The sequence below is a fragment of the Hemiscyllium ocellatum genome, chromosome 9, assembly GCF_020745735.1.
Source record: "Hemiscyllium ocellatum isolate sHemOce1 chromosome 9, sHemOce1.pat.X.cur, whole genome shotgun sequence".
NCBI lineage: Eukaryota > Metazoa > Chordata > Chondrichthyes > Orectolobiformes > Hemiscylliidae > Hemiscyllium > Hemiscyllium ocellatum.
This window is the reverse complement of record NC_083409.1, coordinates 61198536-61221683: the sequence shown is the minus strand read 5'-3', so window position 1 is coordinate 61221683 and position 23148 is coordinate 61198536. Positions and strand designations below refer to the sequence as shown.

General features: G+C 41.8%; 2 protein-coding genes across 3 annotated transcripts in view; one reads left to right on the top strand and one right to left on the bottom strand.

The window, feature by feature from the left end:
- The window catches only part of srsf11 (serine and arginine rich splicing factor 11), a 40742-nt gene extending 24954 nt beyond the window's left edge, over window positions 1-15788 (bottom strand). Inside the window, exons 1-2 of the mRNA XM_060830406.1 lie at window positions 15659-15788; window positions 4417-4617 (exon numbers count right to left, since the gene is read on the bottom strand). Coding sequence (XP_060686389.1) covers window positions 4417-4532 — 116 coding nt within the window. The 5' untranslated portion in view covers window positions 4533-4617; window positions 15659-15788. The remainder of the gene's footprint in view (window positions 1-4416; window positions 4618-15658) is intronic.
- lrrc40 (leucine rich repeat containing 40) overlaps window positions 15749-23148 on the top strand; it is a 71420-nt gene continuing 64020 nt past the window's right edge. The window contains exons 1-2 of one of the 2 annotated variants that reach the window (XM_060830405.1): window positions 15749-16154; window positions 17962-18143. In XM_060830405.1, coding sequence (XP_060686388.1) covers window positions 16004-16154; window positions 17962-18143 — 333 coding nt within the window. In that variant the 5' untranslated portion in view covers window positions 15749-16003. The remainder of the gene's footprint in view (window positions 16155-17961; window positions 18144-23148) is intronic. The other variant, XM_060830404.1, reaches the window with a different exon arrangement.

The following is a 23148-nucleotide window of genomic DNA, read 5'->3' as shown; positions in this document are numbered from 1 at the left end:
CAGTAACCAGTGTCTCAATGCCAGAGAGAAGGCACTAATATTGGAGCATCTATCTTGCCACTGGATTCACGGGATATTGTGCAAGCATTACCAAAAATATTTCTCTAGAGGTTTTAGCTGCATATTACACATCTGAGATATTCAGAAGAACAGGTTAGTTTGCTGCCCTGTACACCATAAGCTTGAAGACTTTATCAGATCACAGTTGGACCAAAGTCTAGGAGGCAGTGAAGAATTTCATGGCAATGCCTGCCCGCATTGACAAGCAGATGGTTTCTAACAAAAACACAAACAAAGTCCATCTTAATATGAGTTCTGTAAGACAACCTCACTTGACAAGGAGTCCAGAGATCATTTGTTAGGCAATATTGACATGATACCTTTAACTTCAAATAGGTTAACATCAAAAGCACATTAAGCTGCCATGTTATTTCAGTTAAGTCAAAGTTGACAATGTCACAAAGGAAAGCTATGGAGGTGGATGGGGGGGCAGGATAGAAAGAGAGAGAAAGCCAGGTGTGTGTCAACAGCACTTGGAATAGCTCCTAGAAGTAATTGATGTTTTAGATAATTAGTTACAAGATAATGAGCCATCAATAGATGACCACCATCCTCAAGAGCCAATCAAAACCAAGCCATGCTTTATTGGACACAGTGCAATATTTTTGACCATGCACATGGGTTGGGGTTTGGAAAGAGTTAATAAGTATCAGCTTTCAATGAGCCAAGTCCATGCTGAGTTTTAAACTTGCAGACCTATGGCCTTTACACTGACACCAAACTGTCATTTAGTGAATCATTCAATAGGTTGCAGTATTACATTAATGCGCGATTGTTTATACTGAAATATTAATGTAATTCTTCAAGTCTTAGGACGTCCCGAAGCATTCTGTATGAAGGGATTGCTTCTGAAATATAAATGTTGTGTTGTAAATGTATGATTAGCTCTTATAAGAGGATGAGATATGTTGTCAGATTAATGATTTCATACACAGGAAATATAAAAAAGTACTGGGTTGAAGGAAGTACTTACACATTTAGAAAGACCACAAGATAAATTGAAACTTTAATAGCAGGCTATAATAACCTAAACAGTGCAGCTGGAAAACAAAGCAGCAATTTAAGAACGGGGCAGGTGGTGTTAGTGTCCAAAGACTGTAAATATTCATAAAGAAATTCAAACACCACCTTGTAACAAATAAAACTATGCCATAAGATTTCATTTAAAGACTAATTATATTGAACAAATTAAACAAAAATACAATTAAGTTAACAATATAACTTATAACTATGTGTAGACAGGTCTGCATCTCCCTTGCCTTAAGGGTTCTTACAAGGCAATCAAAATTATTTTCTGCCATCAGGACCACATCCTTACTTCCAGGCTATTCCCAGGGGTAAAGTTTTCTTTTATTCTCTCACCCATGAAAGCCCAAGTCATCTTTTGGCTAATTGTTCAACACTTCAAGCTAATCAGTTTACTCTTGCAATAAGACAAGGAGGCCAATCATGAATTTTTGCACTAGCTTTAAACTAGACAAAATTCCATCTTCTGTTCCTCAAGATTCCAAGCGAGATTAAGCTTCACTCACCTGTCCACATGATAAATAATCAAATTAATGTTCACTCTCCTTCAAGTGCAAGTGCACATCATTTATTTTGGCCAACTTCTGAGCTGCAAACCATATCACCAGCTTAAAAACCTTTCCCCATAAATATCCAGAAAACCTGAAAGCAGGATGCTTTCCAACCCTCCACCTAACCCCATGAAATAGTCTGCTTTGAGCTATTCCCAAATCCACCTTCGTATTAATTTGCCATCATTTACTTTTTTTGATCTGAAGTAGCGAGTGCATTTTACAAAACCCCTTCAAACTCATTTTCCTCTACTTCACAATACATTAACATCTCTTTGTATGTGGTCCCCCAGTTTAGTCCATCTGTTATTTTATAGCACACTCTCTTCTATTCTTTTGTAACCTTCTGAACTAGCATTTTTCTAGGTGTTCTGGTGATCAAAGCCCAGCAATTTAATGATCTGTTCTTTCTGGAGTGCAAGGGGAGAAGTCTGTGCAACTGAAGGAAAGCAGAGAAAGAGACATTATTAAAAATAAAAGGCGAAAAGACCAAAAACAAAACTTATCAGGAAGGGAGAAAATAGTCGACAAACGTGGACAATTCGTACCAGTTCCATTAATACTAGGAGGCCTGTTTATATTATAAACGGTAATGTGCAGTTTTAAATTGTAAGTGTTGATCATACTTGAATTGTCAGTAAGATAGTGGACAGTTTGTGAACAGTATGCCACTCCTGCAATGGAATTACGTATAAACCATTTTCAGAAGAGATTAAATTCACAACCACTTATTTGACATTGAAAGCTCAGCCTTGAAAGCCTAATTCCATTTAAGCTTCCGCCCCTTGTATCAATGTCAAAATCAAGACAGTGTAATATGAACATCCAAACTCAGACGTCAATTCTCCACCATTCAACAAGAGCTTGGCTGGTCAATTTACTCCAAATCCCCACCAATCCCCATTATCTTTCACACCTTGCTCATCTGAAATCTATCAACCTTTATTTTAAAAATATTCAAATACTCTGCTTCCAATACATTTTGAGGAAATATTCCAAAGACTCATGACTGCGGGGGAGAAAAATCTTTCATCTTTAAAAGGGCTACCTCTTGTTTTTAAAAATTGACCATTAGTTCCAGATTCTAAGAGGAAACATACTTTCCATAAGCATCCTGCCAAGACCCTCCCCCAGGATTGTGTTCCAATCTTATCACTTACAGAACTATGAAATATCCTATTCTCCTTCTTTCCAAATCAGACACTTCAGACTAAATATTAGCATTTTATCAGCATTGTGATATTTTATTCTTCCCTGCAGTGCTGTCCTCTGGACTTTGGTAAGTCATCTTTGTTCACAAAAAAACTTCCAGAAAACCATTATCCAGCAAGTAACTGTTAAACATAAAAAGCATTAGTTAATACGTTGGCTGATTTATAAGGTATACTTTTGATATCAAAAATTAGAAAATAGCTATGATAATTCAAACCACTTCAAATTTAACCAAAATACTAATTGAAATTATAGGAACTACAAGACAGAATGGAGTGTAAAGAGCAGAATACTCCTGAAAAGGGTATACTGCCAGCGTAGCTCCAAGTAAATCTGGAAGCCAAGTCCCCCTCTGACGTAACATGGGTCTGGATAGATTAACATGCTGTGGTTGTAAATACATTTCAGTGAAACCCCAGCAGCATCTTATATATAACGACCTCAAAATTCTTAAGTCAATCTGTACCCAAAGTTCTTCAGGTTTAAAGCACCCACGTACATCTTTAGCTAAAGAGACAAACAGAAGATATCTGAAAGATAATTAAGCAACGTAATTAAATGTCACAGGCAACTCTTCACCCTCGCAATAATGCAGATTTAACAACCGAGGCTCACGGCCGAACGAGAGAAATATATTCATTATAAATAAAGACTATACAAGTACGACTAAGTTTCGAGCAAAATTTTTGAAAAAGGATAACAGCTTAATGTTCAGAACCATCCTTCGCAATGTAGTTATGCATTTAAACATGTACGTTCCTTTCAAATCGTGTGAATTTTTTTAAAAAAAAAACGATTGATTTTGTAATTCAGTCTGTTTTTCAGCCGAAATTACAAATTGGGTCAATGACTAACGGCTTTGTGAGAAAATGAATATTTCATTGCATTTAATTTGTCATACGCCCATTTTTGCTTCAATAGCCCATTTACCTTCCCACATTTAAGAAACACGAGTAGGGCCTTACGACACTTGAGTCTGCTTTTGAACTGCTCTCGCTAATTTTTTCGCTAAACGTGGCCAATTTTATTCAAAACACTGCTCAACCATTTAGGAGTTATTACAACTAGTAGCTGTGTCACTACATCGTACAACAAACAATAACAATCGAAAACAATAATGATCGTCTAAGGGGCCGAGGAAAAGCTTTACGTGGGCGGCCATTTTACTCGGGTGTGATAAAACCTCCACAGCTTTGGTACCTTCAAATAAACATCTTTGCAACAAGAACTTTCGCATTTTATTGTGTTTTGTTATAATTACGAGGGCGCCATCGATATGAATCCTGATAAAAGCGGCATCGAACATGTGGTGAGCGTAATGGGGATGGTGCGTAGGAGATGGCAGCGAATCCAAATACCACACAATAGTGAAAATGCCACTCCTTAATCGTTTACAAGGAATTTTTATTTTAAAAATCACGCAAGCATTATTTCGAGACGTACGCTCTTGAAACATGCGCCGTATAGGAAATTCACTTTCACTCAACAAGGAAAGGTTTAAAAAGCTCCGCATCAAATCTGGCGCGGGCTAGGCCACAGGCCTGTTTGGAAGTTTGGAGTTACTCACTCTGAAGGGAAGAGCCGCAACTCGTCGATTTTGCCCAGAAACCCGAACAGAGTTTTCATCTGCTCCGAGGTGGCGCTCGGCGAAACATTGGTCACTTGAATGACGTCTGTGGCCATTTCACGTTTTTTTTAACAAATGATTTTTTTCAAAAAAAAGTTATTATTTTCTCGATCCTAGTTTTTCAACGACGTTTTCTTGAACCTAAGACATTAAAAATACAGAAGAAAATAAAGTGTATATGACAATTTACAGATTAATTAATCGGCTCTAAAAACTCCCGGGTCTTCGCCCGAGACCTTCAATAACAACGGGCAGGCTCCGCGGTATCCCACAATCCAGCGCGACTCACCGCGCAAACGCAGTACTCTCTTTCCTTCCCCCCTAACTGTGGGAGGTCAACATCTATCTTTCTCCCTAAAAATCAGGCCAAACCGACTACCGTCATGGGGAAACATCTGCCCATTTATTACTAGAAAGAAATGGAAAATAAATAACATTACTACTTTGGAACATCATCTCGGGAAATGTTGACACTGCTTTCTTTCTACAGATGTTGCCGGACCTGCTAAGTTTCTGCAGCAATTTTTGTTTTCGGTTCAGATTTCGGGCGATTGCAGTTCTTTGTTTTATATTAACATTACCGTCATGCCTTTGCGGTTTTCCTGTTTAGCTCCAAAAGCAGTCAAATTTCCCTGCTCTTCAGTGCCTATCATTTTCTATGGGTAAACTAATTGTCTCGGTGTCATGCTTTTATTTTCCCACAACAAATGCTTGAAAAGATTTGAAATATATTCCCAGAGGATTTTAAGTGAAATATAAACAGAAAATGTTGGAAATACTGGGCAAGTCAGGCAGCACCTGTCGAGAAAAAAAGCAGATTTAATGTTTCAAATTAATATTTTGTCAAATAGGGAGAAGTTTGAATGGACAGATAAGACAGTAATGTTCATGCCACACAAGTACTAAGCAATCCATAAAAGAAAGTTTAACCACCTCCCCAAAACATTCAAAGGCATTGCTGAATCCTGCACTATGAACATCTGTGAATCACCCTTCTCCATGCAGAAACTTGGAACAGCTACCATATACGAAACAGCAACTTTTCCACCTCCTGATACTGCCTAGCTTACTGTGTTCTTCCAGCCTCCTGCTTGTCTACCTTGGATTGCAGCATCTGCAGTTTTTTTTTGTCTCTAACCATATACGCCATGCCACAAGACCAGATCAGAGGCAGGGAATTCTGCAACAACTCAATCATCCCCTAACTCCACAAAGATCTTCCACTATTTATCAGGAATGTGATGCATTACGCCCCACTTGCCTCAATAAGTACAATTTCTTTAGCTTAAGATCTTCCAGCATTTGCAAGTTTAGATCTCATGGAATACAGGGAGAACTAGCCATTTGGATACAGAACTGGCTGAAAGGTAGAAGACAGAAGGTGGTGGTGGAGGATTGTTTTTCAGACTGGAGGCCTGTGACCAGTGGAGTGCCACAAGGATCAGTGCTGGGTCCACTACTTTTCGTAATTTATATAAATGATTTGGATGTGAGCATAAAAACGTATAGTTAGTAAGTTTGCAGATGACACCAAAATTGGAGTTGTAGTGAACAGCGAAGAGGGTTACCTCAGATTACAATGGGATCTTGATCAGATGGGCCAATGGCTAAGTGGCAGATGGAGTTAAATTTAGATAAATGTGAGGTGCTGCACTTTGGGAAAGCAAATCTTAGCAGGACTTATACACTTAATGGTAAGGTCCTAGGGAGTATTGCTGAACAAAGAGACCTTGGAGTGCAGGTTCATAGCTTCTTGAAACTAGAGTCGCAGGTAGATATAGTGAAGAAAGCGTTTGGTAGGCTTTCCATTTATTGGTCAGACTATTGAGTACAAGAGTTGGGAGGTCATGTTGCAGCTGTACAGGACATTGGTTAGGCCACCGTTGGAGTATTGCGTGCAATCTGGTCCCCTTCCTATTGGAAAGATGTTGTGAAACTTGAAAGGGTTCAGAAAAGATTTACAAGGATGTTGCCAGGGTTGGAGGATTGAGCTATAAGGAGAGGTTGAATAGGCTAGGGCTGTTTTCCCTGGAGCGTGGAAGATGATGGGGTGAACTGATAGAGGTTTATAAAATCATGAGGGGCATGGATAGGATAAATAGACAAAGTCTTTTCCCTGGGGTGGGGGAGTCCAGAACTAGAGGACATAGGTTTAGGGTGAGCGGGGAAAGATATAAAAGAGACCTAAGGGGCATGCAGAAGGTGGTGCATGTACGGAATGAGCTGCCAGAGGAAGTGGTAGAGGTTAGTACAATTGCAACATTTAAGAGGCATCTGGATGGGTATATGAATAGGAAGGGTTTGGAGGGATATGGACCAGGTGCTGCCAGGTGGGACGAGATTGGGTTGAGATATCTGGTAGGCATGGACGAGTTGGACTGAAGAGTCTGTTTCCATGCTGTACACCTCCATGACTCTATGACAAAGTGAATTTCACCATATCCCTCACTTCAATCATCTAGCATTGCGCCCTTGCTGGAATGTGTACTATAATAGAGATGCACTACAAAAAAATCTTCAATGATACTTCAATAGCATCTTCCAAACTGAGAGTTACACCACTCAAGAGGAAAAGGGCACCGACAAGGATGTGGAACACCAGTCATGTACCATTCTGATTCAGAACTATATCACAGTTCCCTCAACATCCCTGCTCAGGAAATTTTGCTTGAGTTCCCTCCAATTACAATATTCTTTCTGAGAGTAAAAATGACTCACACTTAGTATTTGGATAATTTCAAAATTATAAGTTTCTTGTTTTGAATGGAATGACAGAGGATATTTTCCACTTAATATCAGTACCACCTTCAGATATATTATAGTTAATTCTTGAAACAACAGTATTTTGGGGGAACCTCAATATAAAATAGTCAGGGTGTCTCCTTAATGAGGTTAAAAAGCTAGTTTTGAGCTGTTAATTTGATTGCTTAGATAAAGAAGCTTGATGTGTAGATATAATTTAGGTAATTATAAGGAAAAGAAATTAAACATTTTTCACATGATGGTTCAAACTTGGATGAATTCTAGCTTTAAAAAACTGCTATATAGAGTCATAGAGATGTACAGCATGGACACAGACCCTTCGGTCCAACCCGTCCATGCCGATCAGATATCTCAACCCAATCTAGTCCCACCTGCCAACACCCAGCCCATATCCCTCCAAACCCTTCCTATTCATATACCCATCCAAATGCCTCTTAAATGTTACAATTGTACCAGCCTCCACAACTTACTCTGGCAGCTCATTCCATATCCATACTACCCTCTGTGAGAAAAAGCTGCCCCTTAGGTCTCTTTTATATCTTTCCCCGCTCACCCCAAATCTATGCCCTCTAGTTCTGGACTCCCCAACCCCAGGGAAAAGACTTTGCCTATTTACCCTATCCATGCCCCTCATAATTTTGTAAATGTCTAAAACGTCACCCCTCAGCCTCCAAAGCTCCAGGGAAAACAGCCCCAGCCTGTTCAGCCTATCTCTGTAGCTCAAATCCTCCAACCCTGGCAACATCCTTGTAATCTTTTCTGAACCCTTTCAAGTTTCACAACATCTTTCCAACAGGACGGAGACCAAATGCACGCAATATTCCAACAGTGACCTAACCAATGTCCTGTACAGCCGCAACAGGACCTCCCAAATCCTGTACTCAGTACTCTGACCAATAAATGGAAAGCATCCCAAACGCCTTCTTCCCTATCCTATCTACCTGCGACTCTAGTTTCAAGAAGCTATGAACCTGCACTCCAAGGTCTCTTTGTTCATTAAGTGTATAAGTCCTGCCAAGATTTGCTTTTCCAAAATGCAGCACCTCACATTTATCTGAATTAAACTCCATCTGCCACTTCTCAGTCCATTGGCCCATCATGTCAAGATCCTGTTGTAATCTGAGGTAACCCTTTTCGCTGTCCACTACACCTCCAATTTAGGTATCATCTGCAAACTTACCAACTGGACCTCTTATAACAAAAAGTAGAGGACCCAGCACAGATCCTTGTGGCACTCCACTGATCACAGGCCTCCAGTCTGAAAAACATCCCCCCCATCACCACCCTCTGTCTTCTAGCTTTGAGCCAGTTCTGTATCCAAATGGCTACTTCTCCCGTATTCTGTGAGAATAACCTTGCTAATCAGTCTCCCATGGGGAACCTTGTCGAACGCCTTACTGAAGTCCATGTAGATCACATCTACTGCTCTGCCCTCATTAATCCTCTTTGTCACTTGTTCAAAAATCTCAGTCAAGTTGGAGAGACATGATTTCCCACGCACAAAGTCATGTTGACTATCCCTAATCAGTCCTTGCCTTTCCAAATACATGTACATCCTGTACCTCAGGATTTCCTCCAACAACTTGCCCACCAGTGAGGTCAGGCCCACCGGTCTATAGTTCCCTGGCTTGTCCTTACCACCCTTCTTAAAACGTGGCACCACGTTAGCCAACCTCCAGTCGTCCGGCACCTCACCTGTGACTATTGATGATACAAATATCTCAGCAAGGAGCCCACCAATCACTTCTCTAGCTTCCCACAGAGTTCTAGGGTGCACCTGATCCAGTCCTGGGAATTTATCCACCTTTATGCATTTGAAGACATCCAGCACTTCCTCCTCTGTAATATGGACATTTTTCAAGATGTCACCATCTATTTCCCTATAGTCTATATCTTCCATATCCTTTTTCACAGTAAATACTGATGCAAAATATTCATTTAGTATCTCCCCCATTTTCTGCGGCTCCACACAAAGGCCACCTTGCTGATCTTTGAGGGGCCCTATTCTCTCCCTAGTTACCCTTTTGTCATTAATATATTTGTAAAAATCCTTTGGATTCTCCTTAATTCTATTTGCCAATGCTATCTCATGTCCTCTTTTTGCCCTCCTGATTTCCCTCTTAAGTATACTCCTACTTCCTTTATCCCCTTCTAAGGATTCACTCGATCTCTCCTGTCTATACCTTATATATGCTTCCATCTTTTTCTTAACCAAACCCTCAATTTCTTTATTCTGGATTAATGGTGCTGGAAGAGCACAGCAGTTCAGGCAGCATCCAAGAAGCAGCGAAATCAAAGTTTCGGGCAAAAGCCCTTCATCAGGAATAAAGGCAGAGAGCCTGAAGCGTGGAGAGATAAGCTAGAAGAGGGTGGGGGTGGGGAGAAAGTAGCATAGAGTACAATAGGTGAGTGGGGGAGGGGATGAAGGTGATAGGTCAGTAAGGAGAGGGTGGAGTGGATAGGTGGAAAAGGAGATAGGCAGGTAGGAAAAGTCCAGACAAGTCATGGGGACAGTGTTGAGCTGGAAGTTTGGAACTAGGGTGAGGTGGGGGAAGGGGAAATGAGGAAACTAGTGAAGTCCACATTGATGCCCTGGGGTTGAAGTGTTCTGAGGTGGAAGACGAGGCGTTCTTCCTCCACACGTCTAATGGTGAGGGAACGGCGGTGAAGGAGATCCAGGACCTCCATGTCCTTGGCAGAGTGGGAGGGGGAGATGAAATGTTGGGCCACGGGACGGTGTGGTTGATTGGTGCGGTTGTCCCGGAGATGTTCCCTAAAGCGCTCTGCTAGGAGGTGCCCAGTCTCCTCAATGTAGAGGAGACCGCATCGGGAGCAACAGAAACAATAAATGATATTAGTGGATGTGCAGGTAAAACTTTGATGGATGTGGAAGGCTCCTTCAGGGCCTTGGATAGAGGTGAGAGAGGAGGTGTGGGCACAGGTTTTCAGTTCCTGCGGTGGCAGGGAAGGTGCCAGGATGGGAGGGTGGGTTGTAGGGGGGCGTGGACCTGACCAGGTAGTCACGGAGGGAACGGTCTTTGCAGAAGGCGGAAAGGGGTGGGGAGGGAAATATATCCCTGGTGATGGGGTCTTTTTGGAGGTGGCGGAAATGTCGGCGGATGATTTGGTTTATGCGAAGGTTGGTAGGGTGGAAGGTGAGTACCAGGGCCGTTCTGTCCTTGTTACAGTTGGAGGGGTGGGGTCTGAGGGCAGAGGTGCGGGATGTGGACGAGATGCCTTGGAGGGCATCTTTAACCATATGGGAAGTGAAATTGCGGTCTCTAAAGAAGGAGGCTATCTGGTGTGTTCTGTGGTGGAACTGGTCCTCCTGGGAGCAGATACGGTGGAGGCGGAGGACTTGGGAATATGGGATGGCATTTTTGCTGGAGGCAGGGTGGGAAGAAGTGTAATCCAGGTCGCTGTGGGAGTTGGTGGGTTTGTAAAAAATGTCGGTGTCAAGTCGGTCGTCGTTACTGGAGATGGAGAGTTCCAGGAAGGGGAGCGAGGTGTCAGAGATGGTCCAGGTAAATTTAAGGTCAGGGTGGAATGTGTTGGTGAAGTCGATGAATTGCTCAACCTCCTCGCGGGAGCACGAGGTGGCGCCAATGCAGTCATCAATGTAGCGGACGAAGAGGTGGGGAGTGGTGCCGGTGTAATTACGGAAGATCAACTGTTCTACATAGCCAACAAAGAGACAGGCATAGCTGGGGCCCATACGTGTGCCCATGGCTATCCCTTTGCTCTGGAGGAAGTGGGAGGATTCGAAGGAGAAATTGTTAAGGGTGAGGACCAGTTCGGCCAAACGAATGAGAGTATCGGTGGAAGAGTACTGTTGGGGACGTCTGGAGAGGAAAAAATGGAGAACTTGGAGGCCCTGGTCATGGCAATGGAGTGTAGAGGGATTGGATATTCATGGTGAAGATGAGGCATTGGGGGCCAGGGAAACGGAAGTCTTGGAGGAGGTGGAGGGTGTGGGTGGTGTCTCGAACGTATGTGGGGAGTTCTTGGACTAGGGGGGATAGGACAGTTTCGAGATAGGTAGAGATGAGTTCAGTGGGGCAGGAGTATGCTGGAACAATGGATCGGCCAGGGTGGTCAGGCTTGTGAATCTTGGGAAGGAGATAGAACCGGGCAGTGCAGGGTTCCCGGACTATGATGTTGGAAGCTGTGGGTGGGAGATCTCCTGAGGTGATGAGGTTCTGTATGGTCTGGGAGATGATGGTTTGGTGATGGAGGGTGGGGTCATGGTCGAGGGGGCAGTAGGAAGAGGTGTCCTCGAGTTGGCGTTTGGCTTCAGCAGTGTAGAGGTCAGTGAGCCGGACTACCACTGCGCCCCCTTTATCCGCTGGCTTGATGGTGAGGTTGGGATTGGAGCAGAGGGATTGAAGGGCTGCGCGTTGTGAAAGTGAGAGGTTGGAGTGGGGGATGGGGGTAGACAGGTTGAGGTGGTTAATGTCCCGGCGGCAGTTGGAAATGAAGAGGTCGAGGGCAGGTAATAGGCCAGCGCGGGGTTGTACCCTATGCTACTTTCGCCCCACCCTCACCCTCCTCTAGCTTATCTCTCCACGCTTCAGGCTCTCTGCCTTTATTCCTGATGAAGGGCTTTCACCCGAAACATTGATTTCGCTGCTCCTTGGATGCTGCCTGAACTGCTGTGCTCTTCCAGCACCACTAATCCAGAATCTAGTTTCCAGCATCTGCAGTCATTGTTTTTACCTCAATTTCTTTAGTCCTCCAGCATTCCCTATACCTACCAGCCTTCTCTTTCACCCTGATAGGAATATACTTTTGCTGGATTCTCATTATCTCATTTCTGAAGGCTTCCCATTTTCCAGTCATCCCTTTACCTGCAAACATCTGTCTCCAATCAGCTTTCGAAAGTTTTTGCCTCATACCATTAAAATTGGCCTTTGTCCAATTTAGGACTTCAACTTTTAGATCTGGTGTATCGTTTTCCATCGCTATTTTAAAACTAATAGAATTAAAGTCGCTGGCCCCAAAGTGCTCCCCCACTGACACCTCAGTCACCTGACCTACCATATTTCCCAAGAGTAGGTCAAGTTTGCACCTCCTCTAGTAGGTACATCCACATACTGAATTAGAAAATTGTCTTGTACACACTTAAGAAATTCCTCTCCATCTAAACCTTTAACACTATGGCAGTCCAAGTCCATGTTTAGAAAGTTAAAATCCCCTACCATAACCACCCTATTATTCTTACAGATAGCTGAGATCTCCTTCCAAATTTGTTTCTGAATTTCCCTCTGACTATTAGATGGTCTATAATACAATCCCAACAAGGTGATCATCCCTTTCTTATTTCTCAGTTCCACCCAAATATCTTCCCTGGATATATTTCCGGAAATATCCTCCCTCAGCACAGCTGTAATGTTATCCCTTATCAAAAATGCCACTCCCCCTCCTCTCTTACCTCCCTTTCGATCTTTCCTGTAGCATTTGTATCCTGGAACATTAGGCTGCCAGTCCTGCTCATCCCTGAGCCACGTTTCTGTAATTGCTATGATATCCCAGTCTCATGTTCCTAACCATGCTCTGAGTTCATCTGCCTTCCCTGTTAGGCCCCTTGCATTGAAATAAATGCAGTTTATTAGTCCTACCTTGTCCCTGACTGTTTGACTCACTTCTGCTCTCAACTGTAGCAGTCTCAGATTGATCTTTTTCCTCACTATCTCCCTGGGTCCCCTTCCCTACCCCCCACCTTACAAGTTTAAATCCTCCCGCGTAGTTCTAGCAAATCTCCCTGCCAGTATATTCGTCCCGTTCCAATTTAGGTGCAATCCGTCCTTCTTGTACAGGTCACTTCTACCCCAAAAGAGATTCCAATGATCCAAAAATGTGAATCCTTCTCCCATACACCAGCTCCTCAGCCATGCATTCATCTGCTCTATCCTCCTATTCCTACCCCGACTAGCTTGTAGCACTGGGGGTAATCCAGATATTACTACCCTTGAGGAGTTCTAAAGAGAGGTAAGTCTTAGAAATTGACAATGTTGGGAAACTAAAAATATTTTTCGTCAAATATATTTCGTAGAATAATAAATGAAATGGCTATGTCATATGCATTTTGTCTTGTTTACAATTTCTCAATATAATGATATAAAATCACTGATTTTCTTTCCAAGTTCAGATTGACAACTGTCTGCTTAAAGTTAGTGAATGTGTAGACAAGCAGGAGGCTGGAAGAACACAGCAACCCAGGCAGCATCAGGAGGTGGAGAAATCAACTTTTCAGTCCTAAAGGAAGGTTACATCTGAAACATTGACTTCTCCATCTCCTGATGCTGCCTGGGTTGCTGTGTTCTTTCAGCCCCACTGTTTGTCTACCTTGGATTCCAGCATCTGGAGTTTTTATTTGTCTCTCATAAAGTTAGCAAATGAGCTTGCAAAAGTATTCAGCACAGATCATTTTCAACAACCTTAAGGCTTCTTCTGCTACTGGGAAGTGAGTGACAATATTTTGTTTGTTAAATACATGGACTGCCATCAAAAGTTGTCAGCATGCTTTGCAACAAAAAAGCTCCAGAAACATTGCGTGCACAAAACAGTCCTCGGGCATGGTGGTTCAGTGGTTAGCAATGCTGCCTAACAGTGGCAGGGATTCGGGTACGATTCCAGCCTTGAGTGACTGGGTGGAGATTGTACATTCTCCCCGTGTCTGCATGAGTTTCTGCCATGTCTTCTGGTTTCCTCCCACAGTCCATAGATGTGCAGGCTTGGTGGATTGGACATGCTAAAATTGTTTGCAGTGTCCAGGGATGTGTAACCTTGCTAAGTCCGGTGTTATGGGGATGCAGCAGGAAGCTGAGTCTGGGTGGAACACTCTTTGGATGCAGATTTGCTAGGCTGACTGATATTCTTCCACTCTGTTATGATTCTACAAATATAAATATTTCCATTAACTTTTATGACATAATAGTATATTTTTATTTTATATATTATGTTCACAAAATATTAATGAAACGTGCACTTTCTTTTTTATTATATTCACCATTTAACTTTATTTATTTTTTTTCTGTAAGATATCAAAATTATAAGGAAATAAGTTTTGTTATGCTCTACATAAGCCCTGTTTTTGTTGCTTTTTCTCACTTTATAGACATTCTTGATGTTAATGTTGATTCACTGGGGTCAAATATCACTTCAGGGACTTGAACACAAGGTGTAATCAGGCACTTCACTGCAGTACTGAGGGAGTGTTAACCTCTCAGAGATGCCTTTGTACACATAACATGTTAACTGATTTGGAGATGTCGGTGTCGGACTGGGGTGTACAAAGTTAAAAATCACACAACACCAGGTTATAGTCCGACAGGTTTAATTGGAAGCACACTAGCTTTCGGAGCGTCGCTCCTTCATCAGGTGATTTAACCATGTTAACTGAGGCCTTGCGTATCTGCTAGTGTACGCAGAAGCTTGCATGTTCTGCTTATATTCCAGTTAGGTCTCCTGCTGTCATTGCTCAGTTGGCTGAAAGCTATGTGCACCAGATTAGTGCCAAGAGTAAGGAGTTTGATTCATATAAAAGCAAAATATAGTGCATGCTGGAAATCTGAAACAAACAGAATACTGGAGAAATTCAGCACGTCTAGCAACATCTGTGGAGAGAGAAAGTTAATGATTTGTGTCTGGTATTACTTAAGAAGAAGAGACATTCTGGATTCAAAATATTATCTCCGTTTCTCTTTTCACAAAGACATTTGACTTCCCCTTCCAGTTGGGATGGATTTGGGAGATACCTCCTTCCTGTACCTACTGTTGTGAACATGGCATTGTGGGTTGGACCTGCTTTCAGGCGAGAACTCAAGAAGCTTTTAGATTCACTCAGAATTAAAAAGCTTTTCTGTATCCACTTCATCAAACCATATTATAAATTTGAAAACCCTCTTCCTGGCCTCTTTTATCATGTCTTTGTCTGTGAAAAGAACCTCAGCCTGCTCATCTTTTTCTCACAGTTACATCTCTGGTAATATCCTTGTAACATTTTTCTCAACTTTCACCAAGATTTCGTAATTCTTCTGCATGCCAGAATTAAATAAAATATTTTGAATGTGGTGTTGACAAGGTTTTATGTCAACTTTTAGTGCTAATGTGTTTCAAATTCAGTAATTTATTCCTCCATTCTCTGGAAATGATGTTCTGGTGTTTTGATACCAATCACATGCCTTAATCCATTTGCCAAAATGAACTACTTTACGTTTTGCTGTGATAACCATTTACTTATTCTGAAGACGTTTATGCGTTTCTGAATTTGGTGCTGTCCTGATTATTAGATATATTCACAATTCATTATTCTTTGTAAATTTTGATACCATAATCTACAATTTGAGCCCGTCACTTTGGCATAATGATAAAAACTTCGCATATTTTGCCGTCAGAGACCCCTCTTCCTTATTCCTACCTGCTCCTGTAGCAGGTACAAAGCTTGCCTCACTCGGCTGGTTAAGCTTACAGAATACCGAGGCATTCTAAAACAAAGACGATGTAATCCTTCCTAAAAAAAATCAGCCGTCTCTTGGGAGTTGCGCCAACTCTGCCATAATTTTGTCTGCACAAACAACATCACCGGTAGTGTTTGGGCGGGGAACTGCAGTAGGAGGGTGGACCGCTTCAACGAGCTCTCTCTCTCGCGCGCAGCCGACGGTTGGCGCGGGCGCAAGAGCAAGGACGGTTGGTGCGGCCGCGGCCTGTCGCCGACCTCTGAACGGTGTTCGCTGGGTAGTCACGGCGCTGTCTTCGACTCTCAATGTCTCGAAGGGAGGGCAGCAAGTTTGCTAATCGCAGGCCAGGGTCAGCATTTCAACCTCGGGCAACCGAGGCGCCTGTGCCTGCTGGCTTAATTAAAACGGCCAGGAAAAGTGGACAGCTGAACCTTTCCAACAGAGAGTTGAGTGAAGGTAAGTAAGTCTGCAGCAAAATCGGCCTGTTACCCAGTCGGCTACTTCTTGTAGGGAGGGTGAACATTGTCGTCTACGATACATTTTTTTTGCCCTCACTATTGTATTTACAAGTGAGTGATGTCTATGCACACGTGTTCAAAACCCATATTTAAAACTTGTTTAAATTCAATTGTTTTATTTTTTCTTGTCGATCGAAATATGTTATTTGAGTACGTATATATTGCTTGACGGTACTCGAATGGTTAATTTGAAAAGAACAGTGTTTGTAAAAGATGGTTGAGCGTTTGTAGCAGAGGGCATCCAAATAAGCTTTCAAGTCCAGTAAAGTCTGTTAATTGCGGATCCATGGTTGCGCTCAAACACTGAGTGAGGTGATTGTAGATTCAAGTTGTTCTCAAGATACTTGAGTATGAAAATCATATTATAGATCAAATGAAGCAGCCTTCGGGTAAGATGCTAAACCATGGTTCTGTCTTCTTTGGGGTAGGGTGAAGAAAGCATGACACCCTATTTCAGAGATGTTGCAGAGTTATCCCATGTTCTGGCCAAATGTTTCTACTTCACTGATGTCACACCAAAAAACTGATTACTTGGCCATCCTAGTGAAAAGTGATTGCCATATTTTCTATAACAGTGACAAAGTGTTTCACGAATGTCATCTATTGTATCCATTGCACTTGGTGTGGTCTCCTCTACATCTGGGAAACGAGACACTTTATTGCAGATCATTTCGGAGAACATCTCTGGGACACCTGCACCAACAACCCCACCGCCCGATGGCTGAACACTTCAGCTCCCGCTCCTACTCTGCCAAGGACATGCAGGTCCTGAGCCTCCTCCACCACCAAACCATTACGACCTGACACCTGGAGGAGGAACGCCTCATATTCCACCTTGGGACCCTGCAACCACATGGATAAATGTGGATTTCAACAGCTTCTTCATCTCCCTACCCTCATCATCCCAGTCCCAGGCCTCCAACTTGGCCCCGTTCTCCAGACCCATCCATCACTGCCCTCTCTGACCTATCACCTTCTCCCTCACTGTTATCCACCTATCATTTTCCCAGCTATTTGCCCCAACCCCACCCCCTCCTTTCTATCTCTCAGCCCCGACCCACAAGCCTCATTCCTGATGCCCGAAAGATCGATTCTCCTGGTCCTCAGATGCTGCCTGACTGACTGTGCTTTTCCAGCACCACACTTTTGACTCAGATCTCCAGCATCTGCTATCCTCACTTTCTCCAAAGTATTTCATTGGCTACTGAACACTTTAGGATGTATGGAAATTGTAAAAAGATGCTAAAGAAATGCATTTTTTTGTTCCTGTAAGGGCTACTCCCATTTGGAAATGTAAAGGTGGATATATGGATTAATGCTTGTTTGCTACCAGAGGAGTGTCAGTCAGCTAATTTATGGTGCACTATGTCAAAATGTGTAAGCATCACAATGTAAATCTAAAACTTAGATAATTTCTTCATCAAACATGTCTGTAATAATACTGCAAATAAGGAGATGCTTGTCTAGTGTCTAAATTTGGAATGAAGTTTTATTTCATAAGCACTCCATCTTACTTGGATGGTGGTATAGCCCTTTTAAGGTTTTTCCCTAATTTTAAGGTTAGTTTTAAATGGTACTTATTTTTGTGATCTTTGTTAAATGCAAAGATGTGATCTAAAAATGCATTGTTTCATTTCCACCACTTGTGCAGATGCATTATTATGAAAAAACTCAATGTGTGTGAATGTTCAGATTTAAACTCTTTTGTAATTGCTATTTGTCAAATTCCCTGTATTTTAATTTAGTGCCCCAGAGCGTATGGTGGATAAATGTGGACCCCCCAGAGGAATCCCATTTTAATGTCTCCTTTACTGCAAGTGACCGATGGTGGGATCAGACAGATTTAACTAAACTTATCTTGGCATCGAACAAACTGCAGTGCTTATCGGAGGATATTCAGCTCCTACCAGCCCTCACAGTGCTTGATGTAAATATAACTCTAATAGAGCATTGAAAATAATTAAGGTGTCGATGTTAGAATTGAATGCAGTATGTACAGAATATGTGGTTATATTGTCTATTACTTAGAAAAATGGATCTTAGTGTCCTACTGTAGTACTGCACTATCCTACTAGTACTAAAGTAGATTTTTTTAAAACTTAATTTTGAGCTGCAGTTGTCTTTCTCTAATTAAACCAACATCTATTGTGAGGGGGAATGAGGAAAACATTTCCCTATTAAAGCACTTCCAGGATGATCTTTTAGAATGTGCGTTTGAATGATAAATTTAATAACCATATTCTAGATGGAATCTATGGAATTCCCTTCTCAGTAAAGCAGTTGAGGCTTCCTCAGTAAGTAATTTTTTTGAACAGTAAAGGAATTAGCAGTTATGATGAAAGGATATCATTAAGCTAGAGAAGGTTCAGAAGAGACTATCAGGGTGATGCCAAGTTAGGAAGGTTTGAGTTATAAAGAAAGGTTGGAAAGGCTGGAACCACCCATTTAAATTCCCCCTGTTATAGTTATTTGAGACGGCTCAGGGAATCCCTGATGGACACGACCTGTAGCCTTTCTTGATTTGTCCCGGAGATCGTACTCTGAGGTAGTCTGAAATGTAAAACTGTTACAGACAGTTTAGTTTAAATTATTATCTTGATACCATTGGTAAGTAAATGTTATTGTATAACAGATACTTACAAGTTAGACTTGAGCTAAGGTTCTAAAGCCTTTAGCAGGGTAGCTGTGCCAGCTCTTACCCCTAAGAGCTCTCTCTGGCTACTTCCCTTATTGCTGCAAACAAGCTGTCTTTTTTTTATTGAAAAGAAAAGATTTTTGAGATTTATTACAAAATTACAAATATAGTACAAAATAGTGTATTCCACTTTACAATATAATAACAGCACCAATATAAAATTTAAAAAACTACTAATCTATTCTACAAACTACCAAAACACAAAATAGGATATTGTACATTATTGACAATTAAAAAAAAAATAAAATAAATAAATAAGTAAAAATGTAGATACATATTCAAACTAAATTTATATCAAGTTATAACACAACTTGTATTTATTTTCTCCTGGGAGCCCCCGAACCAGCCAGAAACATCCCCATGGCTAAGCAAAGGCCCTGAACAATATGGCCAATATATCTGCGTCAATGTAGTTCAAAAGGGCTGCCATGTTCTATAAAATAATTCAGTTTTTTTGGTGCACCATATTCGTAAGGAAGTCAAGGGGGATATATTCCATGACTATCCTATGCCAATTTGAAAGTCCTGGGGTACCTTCGGATACCCAATTCACTAAGATGTTTTTTCTCGCACAAAAGGAAATTAGTGAATAATTACCTCCCGGATGCATCCAAAGAGTGGAAATTTGGGTAACCCAAAAGTAGAGACACTGGGTCCAACACAATCTCCGTACCCAAAATCTTTGCCATACGCGGTCCCAGTATCTGTGGATCTTATGGCATGTCCACAGACAATGTGTGAGGGTACCAATTTCTATTTTGCATTTAGGGCACATTGGAGATGCTCCTGCCTTGAACTTTGCAAGTCTCTCTGGTGCCATGTGAGCCCTATGAAGTATCTTCAATTGGATAGTCTGAGTTCTGTTACAGATAGAGATCTTCCTAGCGTTTTTCCCAGACATTTTCCCACATCTCTAAGGAGATTTTCATCCCCACTTCTTAACTCCAAGTCTTATATAATCGTTTCATGTCCTTCGATGCGTAGTAAGTGGTAGAGAGTACTGACAGAGGGCGAACCCATCAGTCGAAGCACTCTCCTTTCCATATCTGATTTATAAGGATTAATTATCAATGTGGTCTTGTATGAATTCTTGTATTTGAAACTATCGAAAAAGGTCCTTGCTAGGCAGCCCAAATTTCTGACGCAGCTGTTCGAAGGACATCATGACTTCCCCATCGAACAGACCTCCCAGACACGAGATACCTGTGGACTCCAGATTATGAACACGGCATCAGTCAGCCCTGGCTGAATCCCAACATTCCCACTATAGGGGTATAAGAGGAGGTTTTTTGTAGGTTACCCTTATCCTGTCACATTATCCTCCAAGCTTTGATTGTAAAAAACCTATTGTATTAAATACCATGATTCGTAATAACACTCATCTTGTCCATAAATAGTAGATTGATGAGGGGACATTTTGCTTGGGAGGTCTCAATATCTAAACAGATTGGGTCTCTTGTGACCCACAATCAATCAGCTACGTAAGATAACAGAGAGCTCAATTGGTACCTCCTTAAATCCGGAAAATCCAGCCCACCCCTTCCTTGTGGAAGCTGCAGCTTTTCTAATTTAATAAGGGGCCGTCTATGATTCCAAATGAAAGAGCTGAGCCAACCATAGAGCTTACGAAGGGCATGTCTCAGCAGCACCAAGGGGAGCATTCTCATAGGGTATAAAAGATGAGGTAGGATATTCATCTTAACCAAGGCTATTCTACCTAGCCAGGATATCGGGAAATCTTCCCAGTGTTGAAGGTCCTTTCTAATTTTCTCTAATAAGTGTGTATAGTTGGCTTTATACAGCTGACCAAATGTCAGAGTAATAAAAATACCTAAGTAAAGAAAACCTCCCAGTGATCACCAAAAGGGGAAACGGGATCCATTTGGAAAATTGGAAATGCGGGTAAGACCTCCCAGCAGCATAGCCTCCGATTTCATAAAATTGATTTTGTAACCTGAGACCAAAACAAATAAGTAAACCACTTGAATTAAGCAGGGCACAGATGTCAGTGGATCATTTAAGAAAAGGAGGATGACATCCGCATAGAGAGTGATATTGTGCTTACCCGATCCAACCTCCGGAGACGTTATGTTAGGGTCAGTTCGTATAGCTTGCACCAGCAGCTCAATCACTAGCTTAAATAATAATGATGAGAGAAGGCATCCCTGATGACAACCTCTGCCAACGTTAAAGCTATCCGAACTTACACCGTTGGTAATCACCGCTGTTTTGGGATCCTTATATAATACTGTAACCCATTTAGTAAAGACCTCTCCAACACCAAACCATTCCAGCATATAAAAGAGATATGGCCATTCTATCTGATCGAATGCCTTCTCTGCATCAAGGGAGACAACAAATCCCGGTATTGCTCCCTGCTGGCAGGCTGGTACCATATTTAAGACTCATCTAACGTTATTAGTTGACGTGCGACCCTTTATAAACCCCATCTGATCCTTTTTTATAATGAATGGTAAAATCCTCTCCAGTCTTAATGCCAACATTTTTGAGAGAATTTTAAAATCCACATTCAACAAGGATATGGCTCTGTACAAAGAGCAGTCATCTGGGGTCTTTCCTTTCTTATGAATGAGGGAAATATTTGTTTCTCTCAGAGAAGACAGGAGGCAACCTTGACTGTGTGAATAATTATACATATTTATAAGTGGCCCGACCAATTCCCCTATAAATTCTTTATAGAACTCAGCCTGGAATCCGTCTGGTATGGGCGCTTTGTCGCTCTGGAGCTGCCTCACCACCTCCTGTACTTCTTGGGTTGCCGGGGGGCATTCAAGAACAAAACCTGCTCCGAGGTTAGGCCCGGGAGGGCCAGATTTTTTTAAAAAAAGACTCCATCTTCCTTGTTCTATCCTCACAGTCTTGCGACTTATACAATTAGAAATAGAACTTTCTAAAGGCTGCATTGATCTTTTTACGATCACAAGCCAGGGTTCCAGCACACTCTCTAATAGACGTAATGGATCGAGGAGCCTTTTGCTTTCTGGTAAAGTATGCTAAGTACCTGCCAGGCTTGTCGCCGTATTCAAATAATCTCTGCTTCGCAAATAATATCTCCCTCTTTGCTGTTTGAGTAGCCTGAGTGTGCTCTTAAAGGAAGAGCTGGTACTCTATTCTCCTGGGTTTTAGAAACTAATCTGACTTATAGGTATCATTGTTATGTTGTAACAGTGTTGTTATTTGGGTGACTAAAATTAAATAAACTGTCTATAAGAGATTTTTATTCCAGACTACGAAAGAGTATGATCTCTGGATGAACCAAGAGAAGCTTACAGGTCTGAGTCCAAAAGGGATTCCCTGAACCATCTCAAATCTGAGCTTTACCACTCCCACATACCCACCCCCAGTCCTGAAGAAGGTTTACACCTGAAACATTGACCTCTGCACCTCCTGATGCTGCCTGGATTTCAGCCTCCTGCCTGTCTACTTTGGATTCCAGCAAGTGCAGTTTTTTTTGTCTCTAACTTTTTTCACTGAAGCCTTGGAGTTTGAGTTGACCATGCTGAGGTTTATAAAACCATGAGGGATATATATATAGGGTTAATGGGAGGTGTCTTTTCCCAAGGATGGTGGATTTCAAGACTAGGGAACATATTTTTAAGGTGAAAGGAGAGATTTTTAAGAAGGCATGAGGGGACAATTTTTTTACAGAGAGTGGTTCATATGTGTAATGAACTTCCTGAGCAAGTGGTGGATGCAGTCACAGTTACAATATTTAAAACTCACTTGGATGAGTACATGAACGGAAAGATTTGGAGGGAAATGAGTCAGCAGCAGGCAGGTGGGACTAGTTTAGTTTGGGATTATGTTCAGTGTGGACTGATTGGACAGAAGGGTCTGTTTCTGTGTGTCTGACACTGGCTGTAAGTCCTGAAGAAAATTATAGTGGATTATTGGGATGGAAACTGAATAAAATTAAAATAAGTAAAGTATTAATACTGAGGAAATTAATGGAACGGAAATGGACCTGACGGTTTCCATCTGAGGTGATTAAGATATTGGACAGAAGAATGATTGTGGATGTTGTTTATAATGGGCATCCAGAAGGCATTTGATAAAGTCCACATAAGGTAGAAACCCAAGGAAGAGAAGGCAAATTACTGACACAATTTCGAAATTAGTTGAGTGGAAGTCAGCAGGAACTAAGGACAATGAGTAGATATTCAAATTGGCAGGATGTGACTGGTATCCCAAAGGATTTGTGTTGGGGCCTCAATGG